Genomic DNA, 26,525 nt, shown 5'->3' on the forward strand with positions numbered 1-26,525 from the left:
TAGGTGCAAAGAGATCTTTACCCAGTGCAGGCAGGAAGTGGTTCTTGTACAGGCTCACAGTGTGGATCCTCCACTTACCAGCTAGGTGGCAGGATGGCTTCTTGGTCTTCCCTGGACTGCACACACCTTGCTGGCAAATCTGTTTAGTTCTTACATTGTTTAATTGTATAGCTTTAAAGCATCTTTCCTTGATGCTTGGTTGATTTAGAGTCTGCACAAACAGGGAGGAAAAGGGTGATCATCATATTACAACTGTTAAATTGCCTGGCTCCTGTTTTGGTTTTGTCTGTGTGTGAAGACTTGTGTTTCTTTGCAGCTGCTGCAATTACAGGTCAGTTACAGGTGATGGGCTTTTGAGTAGTCAAACAGGATGCTTAGAGGCATGTTCCTGGACCTGTCTTTGGGTATTTCTTTATCAATGGGGCAAGTTTGCAATAACTTGTTCTGGTGATGGGCTATTTACAAAACTCCAAACATACATTGAATGATTGAGACATTTGTAACACCTTAAACATTGGATGTCTGTTTTGAGAAATGTGAGCATGTCATGCATAGGACATCTTTCCTATACCTTTTATAGGTTTCTCTTGAGATGATTATTTAGTTCTTAGTCTTATTTAGTTGCTAGTTTGATTGAAATGCATATGTAGTTTCCTTGCCTTCTCTAGTTACACTGGCTCAGCTTTTTCTTTGGCTTTCTTTGATACGCACGTGATGAGCATGTCAGGTCTCTGCCAACAATTTTAACCATCACTTTTATTGTTTTATGGCATGGGTCTGGAATTGGATATTACAAGCATTCCACTACATTGACACCTAATGTGTTGCAAGCCATTAGCGGAATTTGATTTTCTTGTGGCAGTCTTGTTACCACAACCCAGTCTTGCCCCAGTCATTGTTTTGCATTTTTGTGCAAGAGAGACTGTCCAAGCTTTTATAGTTTTCATATGCAGCACCTGTTCCAGATTGATGGAGTCCCTATTGCAAGAAGGCAAATGTAGCCGTAAGGCCTGAACTGTCATAGTTGAATGAAGTGGTTAGGAAGGGCTGCCTACTATTCATACTACTTAGCTGTGGAACAAACACACATTGTAATGCATATTAAAATAATCTAATCATAATTAATTTTCATAAAATGTCATGTCTGACCCAGTTATGTTGTTCTTCAGGCCAACCACTGCCAGCTGAGATGACACTTGCCCAGCTTCTGACTCTGCTGTATGATCGTAAGCTCCCTCAGGGCTATCGATCAATAGACCTGACAGTTAAACTGGGCTCCAAAGTGATCTCAGACCCCAGCCTGTCAAAAACAGATTCCTTCAAACGCCTTCACACAGAAAAAGGTAAGTGTTCTTAATTTGTTCACTTTGGAAAAGAAATACCGTACTCTGGGCTGTTTCCCATTTTTTTCCCTTGCTGGCATTCCTGAATCATCCAGTGTAACAGTGTTGTAATTTACAATGTGTGCCGTCTTCACTTCAAAGTATACTACAGTATAAAACAAAAAAGAAATTAAAGAAACTATGCTACTAAATTATCATAAGTAGTGTGCATGCTAACCACATGCAGCTGTTACCTGTGTTCAGTGATAAAGTTTTCTATTTGAATGGCACCTGGGCCTGCAGAACTGGTGATGGCCGCTGTGGGCTAGAATCCTCTGAAATTCTTTGCCAGTTCAAGCACTAATGTGCCCCTCCTGTGACTTGTTCTTAACCCATTTTGTTCAAGGTCTGAGCAGTTCTTCCAGCTCCTTATTTCTGCACTTCTGTTTAACTTTCTGTGTTTGAGGGATGCAGGGACTGTCTATCTTCAGATGCTGCCTTATGGTGGCTATTACCTTTTGCTCATAGTTCCTTTAAAAAAAATCCTAGGTGTTTGTTTTGGACTTTTAGATTTTCCTCCTTTAGGAAAAGAGCTACAGGGTATGGACCCCAGAAGTGCAGTGAAACTCTCCTGCTTGAAACTTTGTCTAGAAGCTGAGAAGAAGGAACAAATCATTTGGACATTTTTAGATGGTGGTGTGGGCTTCCCACAAAAGATATTCATTTTGTAGAGGTTTTAGGAAACAGCATGACAATGTAAGATGGAAGGGAACTGTTTAATAACTGGCTGATTGGTTTGGCATAAATTGCTCCTGATTTAAGTGTTTGGGATTTTATAATGCTGGGTATACAGCATTTTGTAATGCTACACTGCTACATTATCATGGGGTTTAGAGCTTTTGTATAAGTGACTTTTCTTTTACTATTACTTAGCCTTATGATAACTATCGTCCTAGGATTTAAAGAAAACTTGTTTTATGAACAGATTAATTAATAAGGTTCAACTCCTGATATGAGGCACAGATGAAGGAAAAGTCTACTAAGATAAATGACCTCGTAGTCTTTCTGTCATATTGGTAGACTGTGAAATCCAAGGCTACTACTTTTGAAAGTTAATTCTGTAATTACAAATGTAGTGAGCAGCTGAGAAAATAGAATAGACTCTCATGGGCTCATTCCAGTGTCTCAGAAGCACCACTCTTCTTGGTCATGTAAAATCCAATAGTAAACCTGACTTGGATAATATGAAACATCTAATATGAACGGCCAGTAAAACCACAGTTGTTATGAAATGTGCCTTGGTAACACTGTAAGTCCATTTTGAATTGTTACTAGAGGTGCACCAATACATCAGTCTGATACCAGATCAGCATTGATATAAAGAAAATTGTCTGTATTGGAAAAAAGGGCCTGATATGTTCTGCCCCGGTGGGGCGGGTGCGGGGTGGAGCTGCTTCTTATCTGGGGGGCTCCTGCCACTGTGGGCCACTTATGTGGGAGCCACTGGTCCTGGTGGCTTGTCCGGTGCTTGCCTGCTCGCCTAACAGCTCCTGCCGTTGCTCCCACTACTTGTCTGGCGGGGCATGGTGAGGCAGTGGGCATGTGACCCTGGATCAGCATGGGGCCAGGGCTGTCCCATGTTCTTCCTGGCAGGGCAGGGCTGGGCTCGAGGTAGGCGGTGGTGGCAGCTCTGGGATTGGGGGAGGGGCGGGGGTTGCAGTCACCCCAAAATTGGCCATAGCCCACGCAGATTGAGGGGCACATGCCCTGCCCCCCTCCCATGCCCTCCAAGACAAGTGGCAGGAGCAACAGCGGGAGCCACCAGGCGAGTGGACAAGCGCCGGACAAGCTGCCAGAACAGCAGCTCCCACACGAGTGGTGTGCAGCAGCGGGAGCCCCCCGGACAAGTCACAGCTCCATCCCATGCCCATCCCGCCCCAGCTGGGCAGTGCTTGCCCCAGCCCCTGCCCCAGCTCCACTATTCCCTCACCACAGGGTCTTTGACCTGCTCCCTGCACCACCACTCTCATTCCCTTCCCCTTTACCCCTCCCCGCCACCACACCCAACTTACTAGCTACACACAGCTCTTCAAGGTGCCAGGCTGGTATAGGAAATCAGATCAGTATCAGCCAATATGCCTCCTTAAAAATCAGCTATCGGTTTTGGCCCCAGCAATCTCTGTTGGTGCAGCCCTAATTTTTACACAGTTGAATTCTTAACTCCTTCAGATTGCTTATTCATGTCTTGTAGTCTGCTGTGAATACTGTTGGATGGAAGGAAGAGGGAAAATCAGTCTTGCTTCAGGAATTTTATTAGAATTTTCCATATTGACCACTTGACTTTTCCAGAGTTCACAGCAATTTAAGACACTTCAGGCAGTCTAGTTATAAATACTGCCTAAACCAATGGAGGATAACTATTTGCTAGGCATGCCACAAATTAAGCCATGTGGCCCCCTCACCCCAAGTGCCATTCAAATCCCATTCCCCTGCCTGATCTGATGCTCTGCTTTCTGCTCCCTGTCTGATTTGCCACTTCACAACTTGCCACATGCCATGCATAAAGGCTGCCTATGTCACTTGTGGCATGTATGCCACAAGTCAGCCACCCATGGCTTAAATTATGCTGAATACAAGTGCTTCAAATTCTGTGTCTAAAGATGGTTGGTCTATAGGGATAGAACTGTAGGCTAGAATTCAGAAATTTAAATTAATGTTCATTTTGATAGGGAAATTTTGGGGTGGGTAGTGTCAAGCTGTTAGGAGTTAAAAGTTAAGTGGCATATAAAAGCAGCTATGTATTCTTAGAAGGGGATATGCCAAAGAAGAGATGTTTGCTGCTTCAGTCTGTACTGAATATCTGACATAATTCCAGAGTAATCAAAGAGCTATAACTTTGGAAGTGTTTGTCTATTCTTTCTTCACTCACACATCTCCATTTCTCCTGATGCCCTTATTCTCTCAAGGTTGGATTAAAGAAAATACAAGCCATGTCAAGCACAATGGAGGTTACTCATTTTATGGTTTCTTCATATTTTGCCCTAAAGAGGTCAGTTCTTGAACCTCAATTCACAGTTGCTTTACTTGGATCCTCAGTTGAAAATGATTGTGGATAAGGCCACTTAGGTCAAATTAGATTTGTTTCTCTAATCCAGTGGCTATCAATTTTTTTGGACTTGAGGCACCCCTCAGTGGACTTAAGGCATCCTCCCCAAACCCACCCCTGCCCCCAATAACTTTTGTGAGTTGTGTGGCACCCAACTTAAAGTAATTTTATAGATGACAGTGCTTGCTTCTTTACAGAGAGGCTTGGCAGTGGGGATGGAGGGTCATCGAGGCAGGGGCAAGTCTGAGTCTGCTTATTTGCTAGTTTATCTGTTTATCTTTTAACAACTTGCTTATCCCCTCACACCTCACAACGCCCTTCGAAAAATCTGGTGGCACCTCAGGGTGCCCTGAAACTCTAGTTGAGAATCGCTCTACTCTATCATAACGTAGATTGAGGTATCTCTGGTTTACCTTACTTAAAATATTTGCTATCTTTATTAATAATATGAAGCTTCCCGCAGTTTCTTTGTGACTTTAGTATTCCTGATAACCATTACTGCTTACTGATCTTTTAATGAAAAGGGCATCTTTTCATTAAGCTTTTTGTTTAGGGACACCTGCCTTGATAATGTTGCTTGCTTGCAGGCTTGAACTTTGCTTTATCCTTTATTTCTCTTCTGCAAATTGTTGAATGCTCTCTTCACCCTTTCTCTCTAAAATGTGTTCTGCATTGTTTTCTGTTAACCAAAAGTATGCGAAATTTAAGATGCTGTAGGCTTATCTTTATGGAGAACTAGAAATGAGAGATTCTGCTTGCTTATCCCACGAGCTATTTCCTTCTCAGATGAGACCATTTTCAGAAACCATCCTAGTTATTTATAGCATTAGATAAGATGTCTGAAATAGTGATTATATTTGCAGAGCTATACTAAATCATTGACCTGGAAGATGGGATGGAGTGCACCTTCATTATCAGTGACCTGGTAGATGGGATGGAGTGTACCCTCTGCAAGTTTGCAGATGACACCAAACTGGGAGGAGTAGTAGATATGCTGGAGGGTAGGGCTAGGATTGAGAGACACCTAGAGGAAGTGGAGGATTGGATCAAAGAAATCTCAGGTGGTTCAATAAGGACAAGTGCAAAGCTCTGCACTTAGCACGGAACAGTCCTGTGGACTAGTACAGGCTCTGCAGAAAAGGACTTGGGGGTTACAGTGGACAATAAGGTGAAGATGAGCCAACAATGAGCCTTTGTTGCAGAGAAAGCTAACGGCATACTGGGCTGCATTAGTAGGAGCATTGCCAACAGATTGAGGAAAGTGATTCTTCCCCTCTATTCAGCACTGGTGAGGCCACATCTGGAGTACTGTGTTCAGTGTGGGTCCCTCACAGTCACCTACCTGGGGTCATTTGACCCCAGCATTCTTTCCTGCCCATGGCAGGGGGTCAGACTTGATGATCTGCTCAGGTCCCTTCTGACCCTAGAAACTGTGAAACTAACAGATAGGATGTGGGCAAATTGGAGAGAGTCCAGCAGAGAGCAATGAGGTTAGAGGACTGGGGGATGTGACTTCTGAAGAGAGGCTGAGGGAACTGGGCTTATTTAGTCTGGAGAAGAGAAGCCTGAGTGGGGGTGGGAATTTAATAGCAGCCTTCAGCTAACTGAAGGGCAATTCCAAAGAGGTGATAGAACAAAAAGAAATAGTCTTAAATTTTGTAGCAAGGGAAGTTAAGGTTAGATATTAGGAAAAACTTTCTCACAAGAAGGGCTCATGAGAAGGGTAGTAAAGCATTGGAACAGTTACCCAGTGAGGTGGTGGAATCTCCATCCTTGGAGGTTTTTAAGACCTCAGTAGACAAAGCCTTGGCTGGGAAGATCTAGATAGGGATGGTCCTGCTTTGAGCAGGGGGTTGCACTAGATGGCATTCTGAGGTCCCTTCCAACCCCCATTTTCTATGATTCTGTAAATGGATTACAGTGCATTTGAACTTATTATAAGTGGATCACTGGAACTTATTATAAGTGCCAGTTTCTCTTGTTAGGATGCTGATACTTTCTTTGATTTGTGTATATATCTAAGATTTTAAAAGAGAATGGGGAGAATTCAATTGCTGCTGTCTGGCACTTTTTGCTGTCCTGACTCCTAACTTTCAAGTGAGTGTCATGTTACAGTATTTCTGATGTATTTCTTCCCATTCCCTTTCAAAGTGAAATTGAATGCAAAAGCATTGCATGAAAATTGAAAATTTAACTATGTTAGAATAGGAAATATCACGCCCTTAAATTAACACTGCGGTGAGGGAATTTTCCAGCGTGCACACGTTAAATCATGGATTCTCAACATGAGTACCATTAAGTGATCAAGCATGAAGAGGTATCGGGACCACTTCATTTTACATCCTTTATGATTAATGCTGGTGGTCTTGAAAACGTTCTTCTGTTGTATCATAGGTTTATAGCACAGAAGAATGAAGTGTAGTCTATACAACTGCAAATGGAAATTTTTAGATATGGTGCATTGTGGGAAAGGAAACTACTTATTAAAATGAATCATAGCAAATTTATATATTATAAAAAAAAAAATGCGTGAAATGGCAGTGACTATGTCCTGTGCTGAAGGAGGTGATTGATTGGGTTGTGGTAGAAGCCTCAGGGTAGTTCTGGGATGGAAAAAGGCTAAAGGAATTTGCTGGTTCTGTGTCAGTGTGCCATATCCTTCTTTGTCAGGGAGGAAGAAGGTGAAAGGATCTGGCTTGTTGATATGGCTTTTACCAAAAAGTGAATAAGAAAGGAGTCTGAGGGTAGCTAATAAAGGTCCCTGTGACACTTCTGCTGTTGGGATTTTGGAAGAGTAGAGTCAGCGGAGCAGTTAGGTGAAAGTATCTGTTTCTTTCCCCAGTTGCAGAGTTGATCCGTGAGTAGCAGTCCAGCGCCGTCTCCCAGCTGGAAGACGGTACAAGAGACTGTTAATTGTGTATGTTCTCACCACTATCACATTTTTCAGGTGTGGAACAGGGTCCATACAGTGGCTTTATGCAATAATGTTTTCACTTTTTCTTGTTACTCGTTTCCCAAAGTGTGGCATGTGATCCTATTGGAAATAGCATGGCAAGAAAAAAGTCCTTTCCAAAACAAATCTTTACAGCATACACAAAGGTAGAAGTGGGCAACCTGCAGCTTGTACGTATGCCACAAGCTGCCCCTGTATGTGGCATGTAGCAAATCAGGCAGGGAGCAAAAAGGAAGGGAATCAGTGGTACTTGGGGTGGGTGCAAGCTTAATTTTTGGTGCATCTGCCTGAAAGATTGGCCCCTACAGTGCTATAGCATGTCAGAAAATGACATATAAAAACAAAATTCCTCCTCATCTCTGTCTGGAAAGTAGAAGTGTGAGTCTGCTGCCAATTCTGGTAGATAAAACCTGTCCAAAGGACTGAGGTGAGAACTGCCTTCAGTAGCAAAGTAGTTGGCTGGCTTTTGATTCAAATCTCTACCCAGCAAGGGAGCCACATTGAAGTTTCCCAGTATTGCTTGTAGGGACCCTTTTTGGAAAGGTGCTGGAGCCGTTTGGAAGCAAGATGCTGTGTGAGGGTAGCTGACAGCCCATGTACTACTTTTTTTTTCAGCTACATCATGCTCTTGCTACTCCTGCCACTTTATACTCAATTCTCATTTTGGGAACTTTTCTATTTCCTTTTGAGAGCTGCTTAAACAGCTTTGTGTGTTATTTTATTTGAATGGGGGGGGGAGGAAGCAAGCAAAATTAAGTTGACTTGTATAAACAACAATCTAGGTAAGAGTTAACATGAACTTTGAACTTTAAATTAGGTGCATTTAAAATTTAAGATATTGAATGGAGTTTCGTGGATAACCAAAATACCATTTTATTGTGTGTTTTTAATTTTAGTAACATTAGAAGTAGAAATAAAGTTTACATCAGTGTGCATCGTTCTGAGGAACTAAATGTCATGTTTATAAAGCAATATTATAATTGGAGCTGGTTGGGAACTTTCTGGTTAAACTTTTTTTTTTTTTCCCCAGAAAATGGTAAAACAGCTTGATGGAAATGTCTTTTTAAAGTAAACCTTTGAGGAAATTTCTTAATTTTCCTAAAATGGGAAGGGTATTCTGGGTTCTGTCTCCTTCCCCTCCTATGAATGGGGTAAAATGGTAGTGTATCCATTTTATCTAGTGCAAGGTGCAGAACAGTCTTTGGAGGCTAAACTTGAAAATAGAACCTAAAATGTATGTATGCGCCAAAATTGACACATTTAGGTAAATTTACCAGTTACCCAAACATTAAATACCATTTATGTTTAGGGATCACCTTCTCCCTTATGCCCTACTGCAATCCCTAAGGTCAGCTGAGAGCAACCTCCTGCAAGTACCATCAATGTGTGAAGTCTGCTTGGTAAAAATAAGTGGGAGGTTGGTCTGTAAGCAGTTATTCCTCACCTCTGGAACTCCCTTCCCCTCAAGGTCCACCAGAGCCCAAGTCTGGACATCTTCCAGAAGTGCTATAAGACCTTCCTATTTGGGCAGGTGTTTAACATGCAAGGCTAGGATATTTTTTAGAGGGGTTTTGTTTTAATTTGATATATTACTTGCTTTTTGAGTTGTTTTGTTCTCTTATTTATTTTCCTGTTTATAAGATATATTGTTCTTTTACTAGAAGCTGCCCTGAACTTTATTTGGAAAAGTGGCATATACATTGAATAAATAAAATAGTGTAAAATTGTAGTGTAAGAGTGGTGATGTAGCCATGATAGTCCAGAAATGATGCAAGGGTAATATATTTTACTGGCCCAACTGTGTATGAGAGTCTGACAGGCTTTTGCATGCAAGATATTCTTGATCTTAACTCAGCTTCAGTTCATACCCCTGTGCCTGGGGCAGAGTTAAAACCCCAGCTGAGGTCTTGACAATCCACTGATTGTTGGCTAGGGCCAGGGACCTAATTAGGGTCAGTTGCAGATCCCAGTTCAGTTCCTGGCCCCAGCTGACAGTCAGCTGATTATCATAATTTGGCTTTATCTTGCTGGTGCAGAGGGATATAATCCTTGATCCCAAAATTGTACATCATGCCATGAGTATGTGACATGGCAGGAAGTACAGTTTTTAGGCTTAGTGCCGTAAGCTGATTGCCTGTTCAAAGTTTGCACTGGCTTAACCCAAGGTATGCGAATTATGTTTAAAGTGGTGCAAAATCCTATCTGGAAACTTGTTTTAGTCTAAAAGAGGCTTCTATCATTTTAGTTAAACCTGCTTCTAATATTCTAATTAAATGTCCCCAAATGATTTTATGCTACTTTAACCAAGAGCCTGGGTACATAGACAGATTCATGTGGTAGAAGCGGGAATTTACCGGTGTCAGCTACTTCAAAGTGTGTGTATGTATGCTCTTACCCTGTGGTAAATGGAAGCTAACTTGTGATAGCTTAGTTCTGTTTTTTTTAAAAGATGAACTGCCATGGATTAATTTTTATTTGCTATGGGATAAGAGGAAATTGTCAAATAAACTGTTAATTTTCAATCTGGGGCCATGACTAATGGAACAATGTCACTTTTGCTGGTAAGCAAATTTAACTTGAAATGGAAAATAGATGTTTTATATTGTATTAGTGGTATCAAAAAAAGTGCTTGGCCTCCTGTTGGTATTCTTCTAGTTACGTGTTTAATTCCACAGAGCAGTGAACCTCAACCAGAGTGCTGTGAGATCCTTTTAAGGGTGCTTTAGGTTGCCATATGTTATTGAAACTGTTAGATGTGCAAACACCTACACATAATTCACAAGATAATAAAACTGGAGGTTTCAAATAGGAATCCATAGTGGCTAAAACTTTCTGCCCTGTTGTGGTTTTTCTGAGCTCTTTGCAACAGAAGAATTGCTCTAATATTTTTTGTAGCCAAAAAAAAAAAAAAAGAAGAAATGAAATTCATTTTTGATCTAGAAAAGTCATGCCTGGGGCTCCTTAAATCAGTTTGAGAACCACTTCACTAGAGGCTTCAGAATTATCAAAGACATGGTGTGATAACTGAATGCTTAAATATACTTATTTTGGGAATGGAAAATGAAATGTTCCGATGTTTAAATGATTTCCCTTTCTTCTCTCCTCCCACCTGCCCCCCCCTTTTATTTTATAGAACATGCTGATTTACTGGGATCCTGTCCTGAAGACGAAGCAGTCACTCCAGGTGATGAGTGTATGGATGCAGTGCTAGATGAATCACTTCTTGAAACATGCCCTATTCAGTCTCCTTTACAAGTTTTTGCAGGCATGGGAGGATTGGCCCTCATTGCGGAGAGACTTCCAATGCTTTATCCAGATGTAATTCAGCAAGTAAGTCAACACTGTAGATAATGTCTGGAAGCATAGGCTTGGTTCCCAGCTGTGTTCTCTCTGGCTTATTTTCTAAGGAACATTTTACATGGGAAATGTATTACAAAATAAGCTATCGTATGAATTTAAAGCACGATAGCTATTCCATAATAACTTCCAAGTAGATGTTCTTGTTAGAAACTGAGAAGGGTTTTTTTCTGGTTTACTTTAATCTACTTCCAAAGTGGATTAAGGTAAATTGCACAAAGGCAAACAGTCTTGTGAAATAGGGTTGTACAAAAATGGAAGTTGCACACAATAGCTGTTCCACTTATTTTCTCACATCAACAGAGAGAAAAATTGCCCCATGAAATAAAGTATACTCGCATCTAATTGATCAACTGTTGTGGCATTTTCTTTTGTTTTTCCTAATTAAAGTTCTTGGAGTATTTATTCCTTCTGAAGTTGGGAGGTTTTCCTGAGGAAAGGCCAATGATTAAGATAATAAATGCTAACAAGTGAGAGAGAGACTGAAGACATAAGGGTTCTACTGCAGTTGGATAACCTTTTAATAAGTCAGAAAATGCAAACATTCATGCTAAGTCAATATACAGTACTGTGATATTTTGTCTTTCTATTTAATGTGGAGCTATGTAACTTCCTTCAATAGAAAATATATAATGTGGCTTACACTAATATTGCTGGTTAAAACTTTAAATTTAGGCAGCCTCTGTATAGCAGGGGTGGGCAAAATGGCAGATCCAGCCAGAAGTTGGACTCCATTTCCCAGCAGCCCCGTCTGTCTCTCTTTGGCCTGTTTCCATGGAAACCCCAGCAGTGGTGGTGCTGTGACAGCACAGGGTCAGGGTTTCCATGGAGACCAGGCCCAGCAGCACTGGCAGGGTGCATGGCTGGATGGGGACCTGCTCTGCAGCTGGGCCTGGGATCTTTGCAGTGGTGACAGCGGGATCCAGAGTTGGGGCAGAACAGTGATCTGCTGCCTGCACACCTCTGCCTGCAGCATGTGGCCAGCAGATCTTAGTTTTGCTCCAGCTCTGGACCATGCTGTCAGTGCCACAAGATCCCAGCCCTGGAACAGCTCCCCACCCAGGCACGCCCCCTGTCAGTGCTGCTGGGGCTGGTCTCCACAGAAACCCTGGCCCTGTGCTGTGAGGACACTGCCACAGCTGGGGTTTCTGTGGAAACCAGCTGCAGAGATGTGGGCAGGGGCTGCTGGGAAATGGAGTCAGCTGCAGGCTTGATCCAGCCTATGGGCCAGACTTTGCCCACCCCTGCTTTATAGGTTAATTGTGCAATCTTAATATTGGGTTAATTCAGATTTGGGTATATTTTTAAATAAAGTTATTTGTATTCAGTGCTATCATACTTAAATTAAGACTGCTGTCCTACAATTTGATGGATGCATGCAGAACCGTTTCCTGGTTTTGGAGCTTATCTGTTTACCTTGTCAGTGGTGTGTCTTATTCAGCTGATTAGTTTACATAAAATTTTCCTGAAGAAGGCAACAGAATGCACATTTTTCTTTGTTGACCTTGGAAGTAGCTTTCTTTTTATTTACTGGGGAAGATTGGACCTTGTTTTCTCATAAGCAGCACTCTTGTACTCTGAGATATTCACACAGAGGCTATTGGGCTCAGTAGGAAAATGTATTCTAAATTGAAGTGATACTTCATTAAGCTTTTAGAAATGTAAGGAATAAATTTAGAAGCAACTTTTCCATTAATGTGTTTGCCAGTCTGTAGAATAGGGGTGGGCCAAATGTGTCCTGCCAAGCCATTCTATCTGGCCCACAGGGCCCCTAAAAAATTTAGAAAATTAATATTTATCTGTCCCTGGCTGCCTGTCATGTGGCCCTCAATGGCTGCCAGAACTCAGTGGCCTTCCACCCAAAATAACTGCCCGCCCCTGCTGTAGAAAAAGGTCTATTGCTTTCAAAAAGAGCAGTGACATTTTGCAACAGCTTTCAAATAGAAGTAGTTTGGGGCAAAAAGCACAACTAGTTTTAAAGTAGACTGTCACCAGCCTTGGAAAAGGTTCATACCAGGAGTAGGCAACCCCTGACACACCTGCCAGCGTGTGGTGCGTGAAGTCATTTTGCTTGGCACTTGTGCCTCAGGCAGTGGGCCAGTGCTGCATTGCCACAACAAGGATCGGGCCCCTGTTGTCTCTCTTGCCATCCACCCTGGCACACCAATATCTTACAAGTCAAGGTTGCTGGTGTTTTTGGCACTCTCCCCAGAAACCTTGTTGACCCGTTTTATATGATATGGTTGCCCATGAAAGCAAAGGGTCAGGTCTTGATTACACAGGAGTTCTCTTCCCATCTTATGCTATCTTCTCGTTTTGCTTATACACGCATGCTAAACTTACTACCACTCTGAGTCCAAAAATCCAGGTTTTTCCGAGTTATCTTTACAAAACTCACTCTTTTTTGTGGAGATGGGAAAATATATTTTGTTTCATTATTCAAAGAGCTGAACAAATTTTCTAGAAACACTGCAAAGATTACTATTTTGAGGAGACCAACTTATGTACATTCTTTATAAGTATGAACCAGAACAGTACTGGTTCTCATAAAGGTAGAAGCATGCATTTATTTTTTCTCCTTAATGGAAAACATTAAAAAAAACCCAAAAAACAAGTTGCAACAATTTAACTTTTGAAGCTAATAATCAAGATGTCACAAGTCTTGTTAAATGCTACCTCATCCTTTCTCTAGTTAATACCTATTTTTCCCTTGTAATAAAGCTAATAAACCCATGATTGCCATGCTTCAGAGAATATTTTTCTCTCTGTAGTCTGATATCAAGGCTACAATAGGGAGTTAGTTTTAATAAAAATAAAAAACACATGGATGGAAAATTTGTTTACATGAGTGACCCTTGATTCTTGGATCACATGATCTCACATTGGATTTCCTGATTACAGGAACATATGGTACAATGCTTATCTACAAAAACAGAAAATATTGACCTGTTAGCTTGCACCTTCTTCCTCTAGACTCCAATCAGAAATTATGCAAGATCTTTTTCTGGAAATTCATTTCATGGTTACCTCTCCCTACCCCCAATTAAAAACAATTTATTCCCACCTTTCATGAACTTAATTTGGGACCTTAGGATTGGATTGCCAAGGATGTAGCTCTCGTAGCATTTTTAGATCAAACTCAGACTTTAATGTGTCTGCAGCTTGATCTATGATAATTCTTAAAAAACCTTAATGTAAAACAAAAAAAATCCCTAAACATTTTGCCTTCCTTTATTCGGTATGCTTACTTGAGCTATGAGAATGGTGGCAGTTAAACTTTATGAACCTCCACTGAAAACTACATGCATGCAGTTTACAAAAACAAATATTTTTAAAGATAGCTGTCACATGTAGCATTAAGTTTCTAAAATCAGGCAGCTCGGTACATACTATTTAGAGCCTGCCACAGTAGCTGTTTTTGTATCTTATGGGTTTGGACCAGCGATGGTTGATTTTGTTGTCCGTCGTCTCCCTCCCCCTCCCCTCAGTATGTTGTTCAAAATGACTAACGGTTTAAATGAGTTCCTTCTCTGTAGTATATCAAATGATGGTGTTCAGAACAAACGTCACCACCCCTATTCTAAAAGTGTGTGCATGTATGTGGCAGGAGGTGGGGGTGAACATTTTTTTTATTTAAACTTTTTTTGTTCCTTTTACCTTAAAATAATTTTACCTGCATGTGTAGGTGGACTTTCTAGAACTTTTTAAAATGTAACAAGCTTACTCTCTTCTCTATATCTATTCAGTTTGATTTCATTTTAACCTAGAAGAAATCAATGAATTTTGTTGTTTTTCATGTGATACTATGTATTAAAATTGTGTGTCCTCAAACTCCAATCCTGATAAGAAGGAAACTGCTGTGTGGATTGATTAAATGAATAACTGTTTGAAAAACTGATATATTCCTTTTTTTTTTTTTTTTTAAGGTGAGTGCTCCAGTGGTCACTTCTACCACACAAGAGAAGCAGAAGGACAGTGATCAGTTTGAATGGGTTACCATTGAACAATCAGGGGAACTTGTTTATGAAGCCCCAGAAACAATTGCTGCAGAGCCTCCACCAATCAAATCAGCAGTTCAAACGATGTCTCCCATCCCTGCTCATTCTTTAGCTGCCTTTGGATTATTCCTTCGTCTCCCCGGCTATGCTGAGGTGCTGCTAAAAGAGAGGAAACATGCTCAGTGTCTGCTTAGATTGGTATTGGGAGTGACAGATGATGGTGAAGGAAGTACGTTGCAATTTCTGTATTTCTCTATAGAGAACTGCTATGTTTTTACTTGACTTTATGTAGTGCCTTTGTAGCCAATGGGAACAGGTTTGTATAGACTGAAGAATCAATCTTGACCATATTTTGGATAACATATAGTCTCCATATGTGAACACTGAAACTTGTCAAACTGATCTCAAAATAATTAACAGTTGGGAAATATAGGCAAATGCTTTTAGTGGGATTGTGTAGGAATTGGTACTTGGTGGCCCATCATTATTTAGTATTTCCACTGATGATCTAAAAGTGAACATAAAATCACTGCTAATAAAATATCCAGATGACAGATTGGCTGAAGAGTAAATGATGGTTATGGGATAGTAATACAGAACATTGGATAGCTTGGTAAAATGGGCCTTTAGAACAAAATGTTTCAGTTGTTCAGTTCAGTTACAGCCTAATTCAATATTTATCCTGAAAAGTGGTGACTTTGAAAAGGATGTGAGGGTCATAATGGACAAGCAATTCTGCATGAATTTTCAGTAGCAAGCTACAGTGAAAAAAGGCTAATACAATTCTTGGATAGCCACATTTTAAGGATGTTGAGAAATTAGAAGGGGTGCAGGAAAGTTCCTTAGAAATGATCTGAGGATGGAGAAAGTGCCTTACAGTTGAGTTCTCGAAGTCGCTCATCTGTTTAGTTGTTAGTAAGATATCCAAGAGGTTACTTGATGGTATACGTGCCTTCACAGGGAGAAATAATGGGTACATGAAGAAAGGCATTACATGAGCCAGTGACTAGAAGGTGAAGCTTTAAACTGCTGTGGGAAATAGATTCTTTGTTGCCTAATGTCTTCAGATCATATTTGAATGTCATTTTCTGAAAGAGAGATTCTTTAGTCAAATACGAGTTATTAGGCACAGTGAATTAGCAACTGAGTAGAGCTGTAAGGCTGTGATACAAAGGTGGTCAGACAAGATGTTCCAGTGGCCACTTGTGGCATTACATTATGGATCTGTGGATCTGTCTGTAAGGGCAAGATCAGAATAATGCGAGCAGCTTTGGTAGCAAAGGACTGAACTGCTCAGCACAAGGCCAGACCCAGTAAGATGTTAAGAATACTACCAGAAGTTAGTTCAATTGCTTTTCAAGACCTCTCATGTCCATTAGTAGCCAATGAGAAGCAATGACAATCTATTTTTTCCCCTTGATATGCATTTTATCTACCTTTTTCTCAGGGTTGTCTCAATTCCTTTGTTTATACTCAGTCAAGCCTTTATTCCTTTGTAAGGACTAACGTAATAATTTCTGTTATCCAAACAAGAAACTGCTTCTTCAACCAAAACTAGATGCCCTTTATGGTAGTCATGCTCCCCACAAGGTCTACCCAACATTAGATCTGCTGCCACAGCTAATAGAAAGAGCAATACACTTTATAGGTTTCTCAGTTCTTCCATGAATTTCTGTTTTTTGTTTTCCTCCCATCTCTAATGACTCCTTTCATTGGGATGGTGGACAGAAAAAGTCAGATACCAAATTTTAATTTTAATTTTCCCTCCAATTTTGGGACTACCCAAAGCTGTTCCTGGTTTTGTCATTTTGCTTATTCATAGGAATATGGGCCCAGAAGACCTTGGTCATCAAGTCCAGTCCTCTGCTTTCATAGGCAACCATATTCTCTAGTCCCTTTCATAAACTGATAGGACTGAATTTAAAAGTAGATACTTTTTTTTGCCTCTAATGTCATTATTGGAAAGTCATTCCACAATCTATCAACTGTGGTGGATAGAAATCTTTTCCTAATTTCCAGCCTAACGTTTTTTCCCACGGCCAAATTGTACCAACGTCTTCCTCTTATCTTAAATAACTCTTCTCCCTCCCCAGTGTTCATATTCCTTATATATTAGGAGAGCATTCAGTTTCATTTTGCAAGAGGAAGCAGGGCAGGTTCTTTTAGTTTTCCATTAAAATCTGAAAAAAATCCTAAGTTCTTCATTATTTGCATTTAAAAACAGGACCAAATGTGTAGCGAAACACAGTATGAACCAGCTTTTCTTCCTGGATATATGGGTTCAAATCTTATTTTGTTCATAGGTTACTATATGCATTCTTTTAATGTCAGATTAATCTGTAAAGGAAACAAGTTCGCATCTTTTCCCCTACTCTCTCACCTTTTCCCTGTGGAAGATTTTTGCTAGAGAGAAATTCAACCTTAGATAATTTATTTTGCTAAAGACTTAAATAATGTTTTTAGAAGTATTGCTGTATACTTGTAATAAATCTTTACAAAGCATAACACATTGTGCTGAGCTATTAAAAGAAAATACATAATGTTGATTTCTTTTTCTCTTCAACTTAGGTCATATCCTACAGTCCCCTTCAGCTAATGTGCTTCCAACTCTTCCATTTCATGTGCTGCGTAGTTTGTTCAGCACTACACCATTGACTACTGATGATGGAGTTCTCCTTAGGCGGATGGCATTGGAAATTGGGGCAATACATCTTATTCTTGCTTGTCTGTCTGCTCTAAGTCATCATGCCCCAAGAGTGCCCAACTCCAGTCCCAACCAGACAGAGGTAAGCTTAGCTTCAGGTTAGTAATTACTTAGATTCAGTAACCCAGTCTTTAACTGGGATGCTAGGGTACATGTGTCCTGTAGCTATTAGAAATGAAATCTTCAGAACACATGCTCAAGGGAAGTAAAAAACTAACCTGAAAATCCTACCAGAAGTACTGTTTCTTGCAGATTACTTTAAATGTCCTATGATCAACATAAAAATCATGAATGCTAAATTAATATGAAAGTTGTGAAGTTAATTGGAAAATTTAGGTTGCTGGTGCTTGGCCTACTTGTGCACCTCTAGTAAGGTAAATTGCTTAAGCTTACGCATTATTATCTACAAGAGTAGTGCTTCATTCTGTGTAGTGGATGGACAGTGGTTGATAGGGAACTTCAGTATATTTTAAAATTAGTTAACATTTGACCCTTTTGACCTTATTTTACCCCTGTGCTGAATACAGGATTAATTTAATTTACATGGATTCACAAGCATAAATGAATTGATCTTCACAACTTGCTTGTGAGAGTGTGACTTTACAGACAGTCCTCAACTTACGGTGATTTGCACTTGTGGCACTCCGCCATTTATACCTTGTCACAGAGCACTCAGGTGCCCTGCGCCTAAAAGCAGAAATGGCTCAGGAGAGATCCCTAGTGGTGAGAAGGGGGAGGCTCAACTGCCAGTCACCAAGGCAGCACAGGTGCTGGTTGCTAGGGGAACCAAGGGGATCAGCTGACAGGAAGGGGCAGGGCTTGGCCCCTTCTTAAGCCCAAGCATAAGGCCAGGAGAGCAGTTCCCCTCTGGCAGCCAAGGAGGGGGGAGCTCGGCCAGTGTGGAGAGAAAGGGGAAGATAGACTGTAGGAGCATCCCCTGGTTGCAGCTGAGTTGGAGTATTTTCCCAGTAGGGACAGAACATGGTTTTTTGACTGGACGGTTTAGTTTACATTAGAGCCCAGAAGCTGTTTTGTGTTTACTATTTAACCAGAGGACCGGGTGAGACTATTAGGGGTGGAGGAGGCCTCATAGGGACACCACGGTAGCATGGAGTTTCCTGGTGCTGGAGAGGGCGCAGCATTGCGTGGGGGTGCATTGGCCCCAGCCCCGGAGCCAGGGGGCAGTGAGGAGCTCCAGAGCAAGAAGGGGGCAGTGAGGAGCCCCAGAGCGAGAAGGGGGCAGTGCGGGGGCCCAAGAAGTAAAGAAGAGGGCCAAGGCATAGGGCAAACCATGTCAAGTACTATCTGCGAGGCTTGGGCTGCGGTGTAGGGGAGGAAAAAGGAGCTGCAGATAGCACCCCCTGACACCAGGCATATAAAGTGGGCAGCCTCCTGCTAATTATATCACTCAGTCAATTAAGATCAAGGCATGGCAGGTGAGTAAGCAGGCGGTTAGCCCAAGACAGGAAGGCAGAGCCACCAACAGAAAGGCTCCAGCAAGTTATCCCTGTCACACACCTATTATTACTTATGGCGCTGGATCCTCGCACTTTGTACCACTACAGGGAAATTTACAATGAGAAAAAGAGGGCAGCAAAACAAACATCCCTGGATCAGTTTCTCAAAAAGCCATGAAGTGGCCCTAAGTCTCCCCAGAGAAGCCCTTCTCAATTCCGTGATCCTGATGGTGTCCCTTCACCTACTGATTAAATAAAATGTTATATGATTAGTTACTGTATTGCCTTGTTTAATCAAGTTATATACAGTACATTTCAGAAAGTTTTGTACTGTACAGTGTATATCATTTATAGTTAATTTTAATATGGTGTTTATGGTGATTTCTGTAAAAGGCTCGGCATCAGGACCTTGGTCAGAACCATAACCCCCTATTATAACATTGTTTCTATGGGAAAATCAGATTCAACTTGCATTGTTTTGACTTACAGTGCCTTTTTCCAAGAACGTAACCCTGCTGTAAGTGTGAGGACTGCCTGTATTCCTGTTTTTCAAAAGGGAAATGAAAGATCATTCAGGAAGCAGCTTCTTTCAAAACCAAACATGATTCATTTCCTGAACACTATTTATCCTGTGCACTAAAGGATAAATCCTTTGTGGGGAAAACTGTGATAATGCAAATAGATTTTACCATGGTGCGTATATATAATGCACAAGAGGGTTGCGATTTAAGTCTTTACATTCATAAGATTTCTGTTCAAGGAATAAAACTTGTCAGACTGTAATATAATGGGAACCAAACTTATTTGGCAGATGTGCCACAAATTAGTCCCATACCCTCCCCAAGTACCACTCGAATTTCCTTGCAGCCTGATAGGCTGCTTTGCTTTTTGCTTCCTGTCCTGTGCTCCCTGATCAATCTACCACTTTGTTCTTTGCTCCCTGCTCTATCTGTCTTTGTGTTGCCTGTCCCCTCCCCAATCTGCCTTATGCCACATATAGAGGCTGGTGCTAGTACTTAATGTCATGCTTGCTGCAGTTTAGCTACCCCTGCTGTAGCATTTCAAAACTCCTCCAAGTCCCTGAAAAGGCAGCAGCCTCTGAGAGCAGAATGTTCCTTCTATTCCTCCACCATTAGAAACAATGAAGGCGGGACACAATCTGTTCTTAGAGGGAAGCGCTAGAATTGAAACTGCTGATCTTCATAGTGAACAGTTGGGTTTTTTTTCTTTTCCTGTGAGCATGTGTGTGCAAATAATGTATTACCAGCCTGATACCAAACTAGAGAGTAGACTGTTTCACATTCCATTCAAACAGGTACATGCAGCAGATAGCTTACTCTAATTACTTGCACCCATGGTTTCACCTTTCATCCTTTTTCATCCCATCTACGTCTCAAGAGAGCTGCTAAAACACGTAATATTGAAAAAAGATCTCCCTTCTCGGAACAAGTAGTGAAAGATCTAGTTCCATCAGAATAAATGTGCTTGTGTTTATACTTTATATTCTTTATCATCCAAAATGCACAGGAGGGATTAGAGTAGTGGTTTTTGAAGTGAAGTGTCTTATGTGGCTGAAGAAAACAAGTCTGTGGATGGTAGACCTAAAATACAACAGAAGAGATGCATAACATGAGCTTTCATGGGCGTGCTTCATCAGATGCTGATGAATTATCTACATCTTTATAAGATAATCTGATTAAGTAACCACACTATTTACAAAAGCTGATGCTATGCATGCCTGACAGTCTGTAACAGATTCCTCAACCTTATTAGACTCCAGGCACCCTTTGAAAAATGCCAGCTCTTCTTTATTTGACTATGAAAAACTAATAGAGCAGTTCTACTGTTGTAAAGAACTTGGACCACAACTATGTTTTTAATCATATGAATTCCTATTTGAAATTGCTGGATTTATCTTGTGAATCGTATTTGCACACCTAATATTGCATGGCAGCCTTGGATCAACCTTGGAAGGATCTCAAAGCACCCCAAGATGCTAGGACATGATGGTTGAGAATCTTTGGCCTGTAACATACAAATTGACTCTGCTTTCTGCTTGACTTCAGACTAACATGGCTAACTACCTCTTTCAATCCTAAAAAAAGCCATAATTGCCCTGCATCTAGAAAAAATTTTGATACATATGGACCTGGTAGAGGTTGGTTGTCCCCCTGGTGGTCTTCAGGTAGCTTTCTGAGAATCACTTTCTTTACATCCCACTTCTAGCAAAACACGTCTCAAATACCAGGATTTTCATTATAATGCTAATAAGAATCTTAGCACGAGTCCAGAAGTACTCACATATAACCCATTTGCTGATGAAATTGTAGTAAGGACTGCAATTTAGAGCAGCAGCCCAGCAAGCAGATGCTCTAGATGTTTTTTATAAGGTCGGGTTCCACTCACTAGATGCAATGTAAGACAGGGGTGGGCAAAATATGGGATGCGGTCCGCCAGACCATTCTGTCTGGCCTGCAGGGCCCCTAAAAAATTTAGAAAATTAATATTTATCTGCCCTGGGCTGCCTGTCATGTGGTCCTCAATGGCTTGCCAAAACTCAGTAAGTGGCCCTCTGCCCAAAATAATTGCCCGCCCTGGTGTAAAATCAAGCAGTAATCGCACATGAAGAATCTCCTGATTTTTTTGGAAGAATGATGAATCTACAGAGTATGTTGACATTTCACTCATGTTGCCTTTCAGGTCACTGTTTTCACAACAAGTGCATGTTTTGTTGGGTTGGGAGCATACTTGAAAACAAGACAATGAAGGGGCTTCAGGAAATCCCATATAGAAAAGGCAAAGTACTTACTTTTTAGTGTTTACAAGAGTGAACACCCTAGAAGAGTGTTCTCAACCTTTCTCTAGGCTCATAGCACCCTTTGGAAAATGCCAGCTTTAAGTTTTTGGGGTTTGTTTTTGTTTTTCATTTAGAGGGTAGTTTTCTTGAGTTTTTTGTTGGTTGTTTTTACTACAGAAAAATAATAGAGCAATTTTTCTATTGCAAAGAACTCAGACCAGAACAGATCTGAATGCTTTGATGCTCTGGATTAGTGTTTGAAATCTCCTGGTTTAACTTCTTAATCATATTTGCGCACTGAACAGTGCTACAATTACATGTCACCCTACAACAACACTGAAAGGATCTCGAGGCACTTCAGATTGTCCCAGCACCCTGGCTGAAAATTACTGCCATAGAGGTTTTTATTACTACCTTAATGGGGGAGCATTTGTTTAGTAGTTTGTCACCCATCATGGTGGCACTTCTGAACAATCTGCAGAGCCAGAAGGCTCCAAGCATATAATTACAAATAAAAGCAGTTTTAAAAATGTTACTAATTTTAAATTGACAGTATAAATTTACAACAGCTATGCTACATAGAATAAAAAGTATTCAGGACAAAACATGGTCTTGGTTCACTATCAAAAATAGCCTGTGCAGTAACATAAACAAGTGTTCTGCATTCCTTATTTCAGTCCTAAACTGTCATCTAATCTACTTCAGTAGCAAAACTACAATGTGCTCATCTGCATGGAGTTGTCACCACCTCTGAATATATTGTATCTTTGGCCTTGAAGGCAGCTGTCGTGAGCACTGACCAGGAGCCCTTAAAGGAAGATTTCACCTGAAAAATATAAGTCTTAGTACAGGCCTAACGAATCTTGTATTTTAAAAATTTCCATCTATGACAGGTAAAGGTAGAACAGTTAAGAGTTAGTTGGATTTGCTGATAGGATGCAGGCTTACCAAATTCTCCTAATGATGTATGGGTACTTGCCTTGAAAGGCAAGGAGTCTACTCTTCCCCAGACCTTCAAGTCCATATATTTTCAGTGCTGCTGAAAATCAGTTTGAGGATTTGTGTTGAGTACTTATTTAGGCACCAGGTTGAGATCTTCCTTATTATCTGTGTACCTTTCATTTAAAATCCAACAAATTGACTTTCAGTTTAACCCATGCCACCTCTGCTGGCCCACATGTGCTGGGCTCAGGGCTCCAGAGCCCTACGTTGGCTCTGCCCAGCCCCACACTACCCGATCTGCTATGCAAGGCCACTGCCCATGCGGCTCCCCTCAGACCTGTAGTGAGCCCCTGGATCAAATGACTACCAGGGGCTGGATCTGGCCCATAACACAAGGGTTGAGCACTACTGAACTACACCATTTAACATGATCTAAACCAGCTTTCATTAGTGTACTTTTTTAAATTTTGTTGTCAACATGATTAAAACATGCAAAAATGAATCTGTTGTCTTATTCAAACTTAAAACACTTGGGATAGTGTACAGACCTAATCCTGTATTGCAGTAATTTTTCTGCCTGAGGTTTATATTTCAATAGATATCTGAATTCCCTTTTTTTAATATATTTTTTTTTTTTTAAATCCTTGCTGTTTCTTTTGCAGCACAGTAGAAGTATTTTAAATCTGTATAACATGTATGGTCTGTAATCTGAGTTTGGGATTCACTTTTTTTAAGCCACAGGTGTCAAGTACACACAACACTGCATCAACCGAAGAACAGCAGCTGTACTGGGCTAAAGGTACTGGCTTTGGGACTGGCTCCACAGCTTCGGGATGGGATGTGGAGCAAGCTTTGACTAAACAAAGGTTGGAGGAAGAGCATGTCACCTGTCTTCTTCAGGTACTGAATGGTGAAATCTATATAACTGTATACGCATTTGTGTATGTGGTACTGACAACATTTAGTGCTAGAAAAAAATTGTATTTCTAACACTTTTTCACTTAAATATTAGAAACATGTTGCTTTTGAGTTGATCCATCTGTCAGCCCTTTGGCTGTTAATCATTAAAATATACCATATTCACTCACATATCGCATGCACTTTTCCCAAAAATCAGCCCACCAAAATGGGGGCACATGCCTAAAGGAAGGAGCTGATTTTTCTTTTCTGGAATAAAAGCAAGCATGGAGACATTGCTACAAGATGGCTGCCATGCTTCTCCCTCTGCTGTCCTCAGGGAGAGAAGGAAGGGATGGAGTTCACCCTTCAAGGCCAGAGCTACAGTGTTACCCTTTTGCAGCCACACAATCCCGTGCGGTCAGCCTTGAATCATTACTCTGAAAATTTTTTTTTCCCTTCATTCTGCCTTCCCAAAGCCACTTGCATCTTATTTGGTGGGGTCACATGGTATACATTAAACTAAGACTTTAACATGCAAGAAACAAGGTCACAGCCATGAAGGCAATGGAGCTCACTTTCCTAGAGAACAGAGTATACTCTTTTTTTTTAGTCAGCTAACAGTTATTGGGACATATAAAGGAACATATAAACAACCCTGCATCCTAAATTACAAATTATACAGATTACTTCTTAGCTTCCAGTATAGCTGTCCCTGTAAAAAGAACTGAGCATAAAAGCAGGTATGCTGATCTGTTAGCTGGCAGAAAGTTCTGAGTGGTCATTACACCAAGTAATTTTCCAACAGGTTTCTGTGAAGCTGTTCTATATCTAGTCAAAAGAAATGATGGTTCATCAGACGAAGAGCCAAAAAATTAGGAACAGATGTTCTAGCTAACAGGTTTCTATTTTACCTGCCACTAGGATGGGCAAATGACTGCTTTAAGAAAATATCCATTCTTATTTAAAACTGTCAAAGAAGGCTGTAGGTTGTAGCTGTGTTGGTCTAAGGACATAGGCAGACAAGGTTCTTTGGGTAAATCTGATCTCTTATTAGACCAACACAAATAGTTGGAGATATTCTTCTTTGCAAGCTTTCAGGTACAAATACCTTTGTCAGGCTAAGGAAGCATCTGCAGGTGGTGTGTGCTCTTCCTGGATGGAATGAATAGTAAATAAACCAGGGGCTGGTATGCATGCAAGAAAGCCAGCCAGTAAAGATGTAAATTGAGGAGTCAGTGGGTAAAAGACAGGATGGAGGAGTTAAGTGTGGGGAGAGGGGGGAGGGGATGAATATAGCTGGTAGATAGCGGAGAGGTACCTGGGGAGTTGGATGTTAGGCAGTTTATAATGTGTCACCAACTAGATTTCTTGCATGCATACCAGCCTGTGGCCTTTTTACTATTGTTTCATCCAGGAAGAGCACACACAAACTGCAGCTGCTTCCTCAGCCTGATATTTATACCCAAGAGCTTGCAAAGAAGAATTTTTCCAACTATTTGAGTTCGTCTAATAAAAGATATCAGATTTACCCAAAGAACCTTGTCTGTCAAAGGCTATGCATTCAAATACAGTTGGGTTCCTTTGGAAAGGTCCACTCAGCCTGCCCACTAGTTCTAGTCTCCTCTTTCTACTTGCTCAGCATAACAGTAAACTTGAACCATCTACATTTTATCAATGATTGAATTCAGCACAGTCCAACTCGTGGCTGATGGGCCACATGGTTAACCTGCAGTTCATGGGCCTAGGAGCCACCTCATACCCACATGGCACAGAAGGGCTCAGTGTTGGATGTCCTACTTGCTTGGTTTAGGACGGAGTGGATGGTTACATGTTACATGTGCAGTTGGGAGCTGCTCCTTTGCAGCATGTGGCTACAAGAAGTGTGGCTCCCAGCTGCGCTGAAAATGGGCAGCTCTGGGCAGAAGTGATGTGGTTAAGGCTTTGGAGCTGAGTAGCAGTTTATGAAAATTTTTAGCTCTGATTCTCAACCTTTTTAGGCTCAAGGTGCCCCTTGAAAAATGCCAGTGCTTAGCTCAGCGATTCTCAACCTGGTTAGACTCAAGGTGTCCCTTGGAAAACGCCAACTCTTTGTTTTCTCTTGGCTTTTGACTACAGAAAAATAATAAAGCAATTTTTATGTTATAGAGAAACTCAGACTACAACAAGGCAAAATGTTTTAACACTATGGGTTCCAGTTTGAAATCTCTGGGTTTATCCTGTGAATCATTTTTACACACTTAACAGTGCATAGCACCCCACGGCACCCTTGAAACGCTCTCAAGGCACTTAAGGGTGGCATGGGACCCTGGCTGAGAATCATTCTTTAACCTAAGGGCATCTCTTATAGAGTTACCTAGGGTAACACCTGATTTATGTGTTGTTTCTTTCATTTCTAAAATAGACTTAAAAACTGAGAAAACAGAAGAATACATAATTTACAGTATCAGGTTTTTATTTCAGTTAAAGAACTCATCATTATAGGTGTACACTGAAAAGATTCCCCAACTCCTACTAAATACTCCATGCTAAGAAAAAAAGGCTGCATAAATAGGCCTTGGGGCTTGATGTGAAATTCAACCAAAGCAATCTTGGATCAGCATAGGGCAAGCCCTTTTTATAAAACATTCCCACAAGTGTGCTTCATTTAGCTGTAAGCTTCAAGTACATTTGTTGATCTCAAATACTAGAAGGATATATAAAGGAAGTATTTTTAAGGTGGCCAGTTACAGTAGATTACAGAACACAACCATCATGCTTATTACAAAAAGACTTTCCTAGGAAAATAAGGCGGTAAAATGACTATTATTCACAAGCAGAAGTTTTTTGGCAGTTTTCATATGTTGCCTCATGGATGGATTAAAGTGGTAGCGATCAGTCCAAAGGTAAAAGTTAAAATTTTGTTGCTGCTTCAGGTAAAAAGAATACTGTGTTAGTGTTTTGCTGTTTAAAGGTAGGATAGGATCTAACAGTGACCTTTTGGTTATGAATT

At 40.9% G+C, this 26,525-nt stretch overlaps 1 protein-coding gene across 6 annotated transcripts in view; it reads left to right on the top strand.

Annotated features, from left to right (window-relative positions):
• Positions 1–26,525, top strand: part of BIRC6 (baculoviral IAP repeat containing 6) — a 312,653-nt gene that overhangs the window by 195,304 nt on the left and 90,824 nt on the right. For 5 of the 6 annotated variants that reach the window (XM_090045562.1, XM_090045538.1, XM_090045571.1 and 2 more), the window contains 5 exons: positions 1,170–1,343; positions 10,515–10,711; positions 14,665–14,965; positions 17,305–17,522; positions 23,372–23,536. In XM_090045562.1, coding sequence (XP_089901688.1) covers positions 1,170–1,343; positions 10,515–10,711; positions 14,665–14,965; positions 17,305–17,522; positions 23,372–23,536 — 1,055 coding nt within the window. The remainder of the gene's footprint in view (positions 1–1,169; positions 1,344–10,514; positions 10,712–14,664; positions 14,966–17,304; positions 17,523–23,371; positions 23,537–26,525) is intronic. The other variant, XM_090045546.1, reaches the window with a different exon arrangement.

This window comes from Crocodylus siamensis, chromosome 1 (genome assembly GCF_052110815.1).
Source record: "Crocodylus siamensis isolate JL-2025a chromosome 1, ASM5211081v1, whole genome shotgun sequence".
NCBI lineage: Eukaryota > Metazoa > Chordata > Crocodylia > Crocodylidae > Crocodylus > Crocodylus siamensis.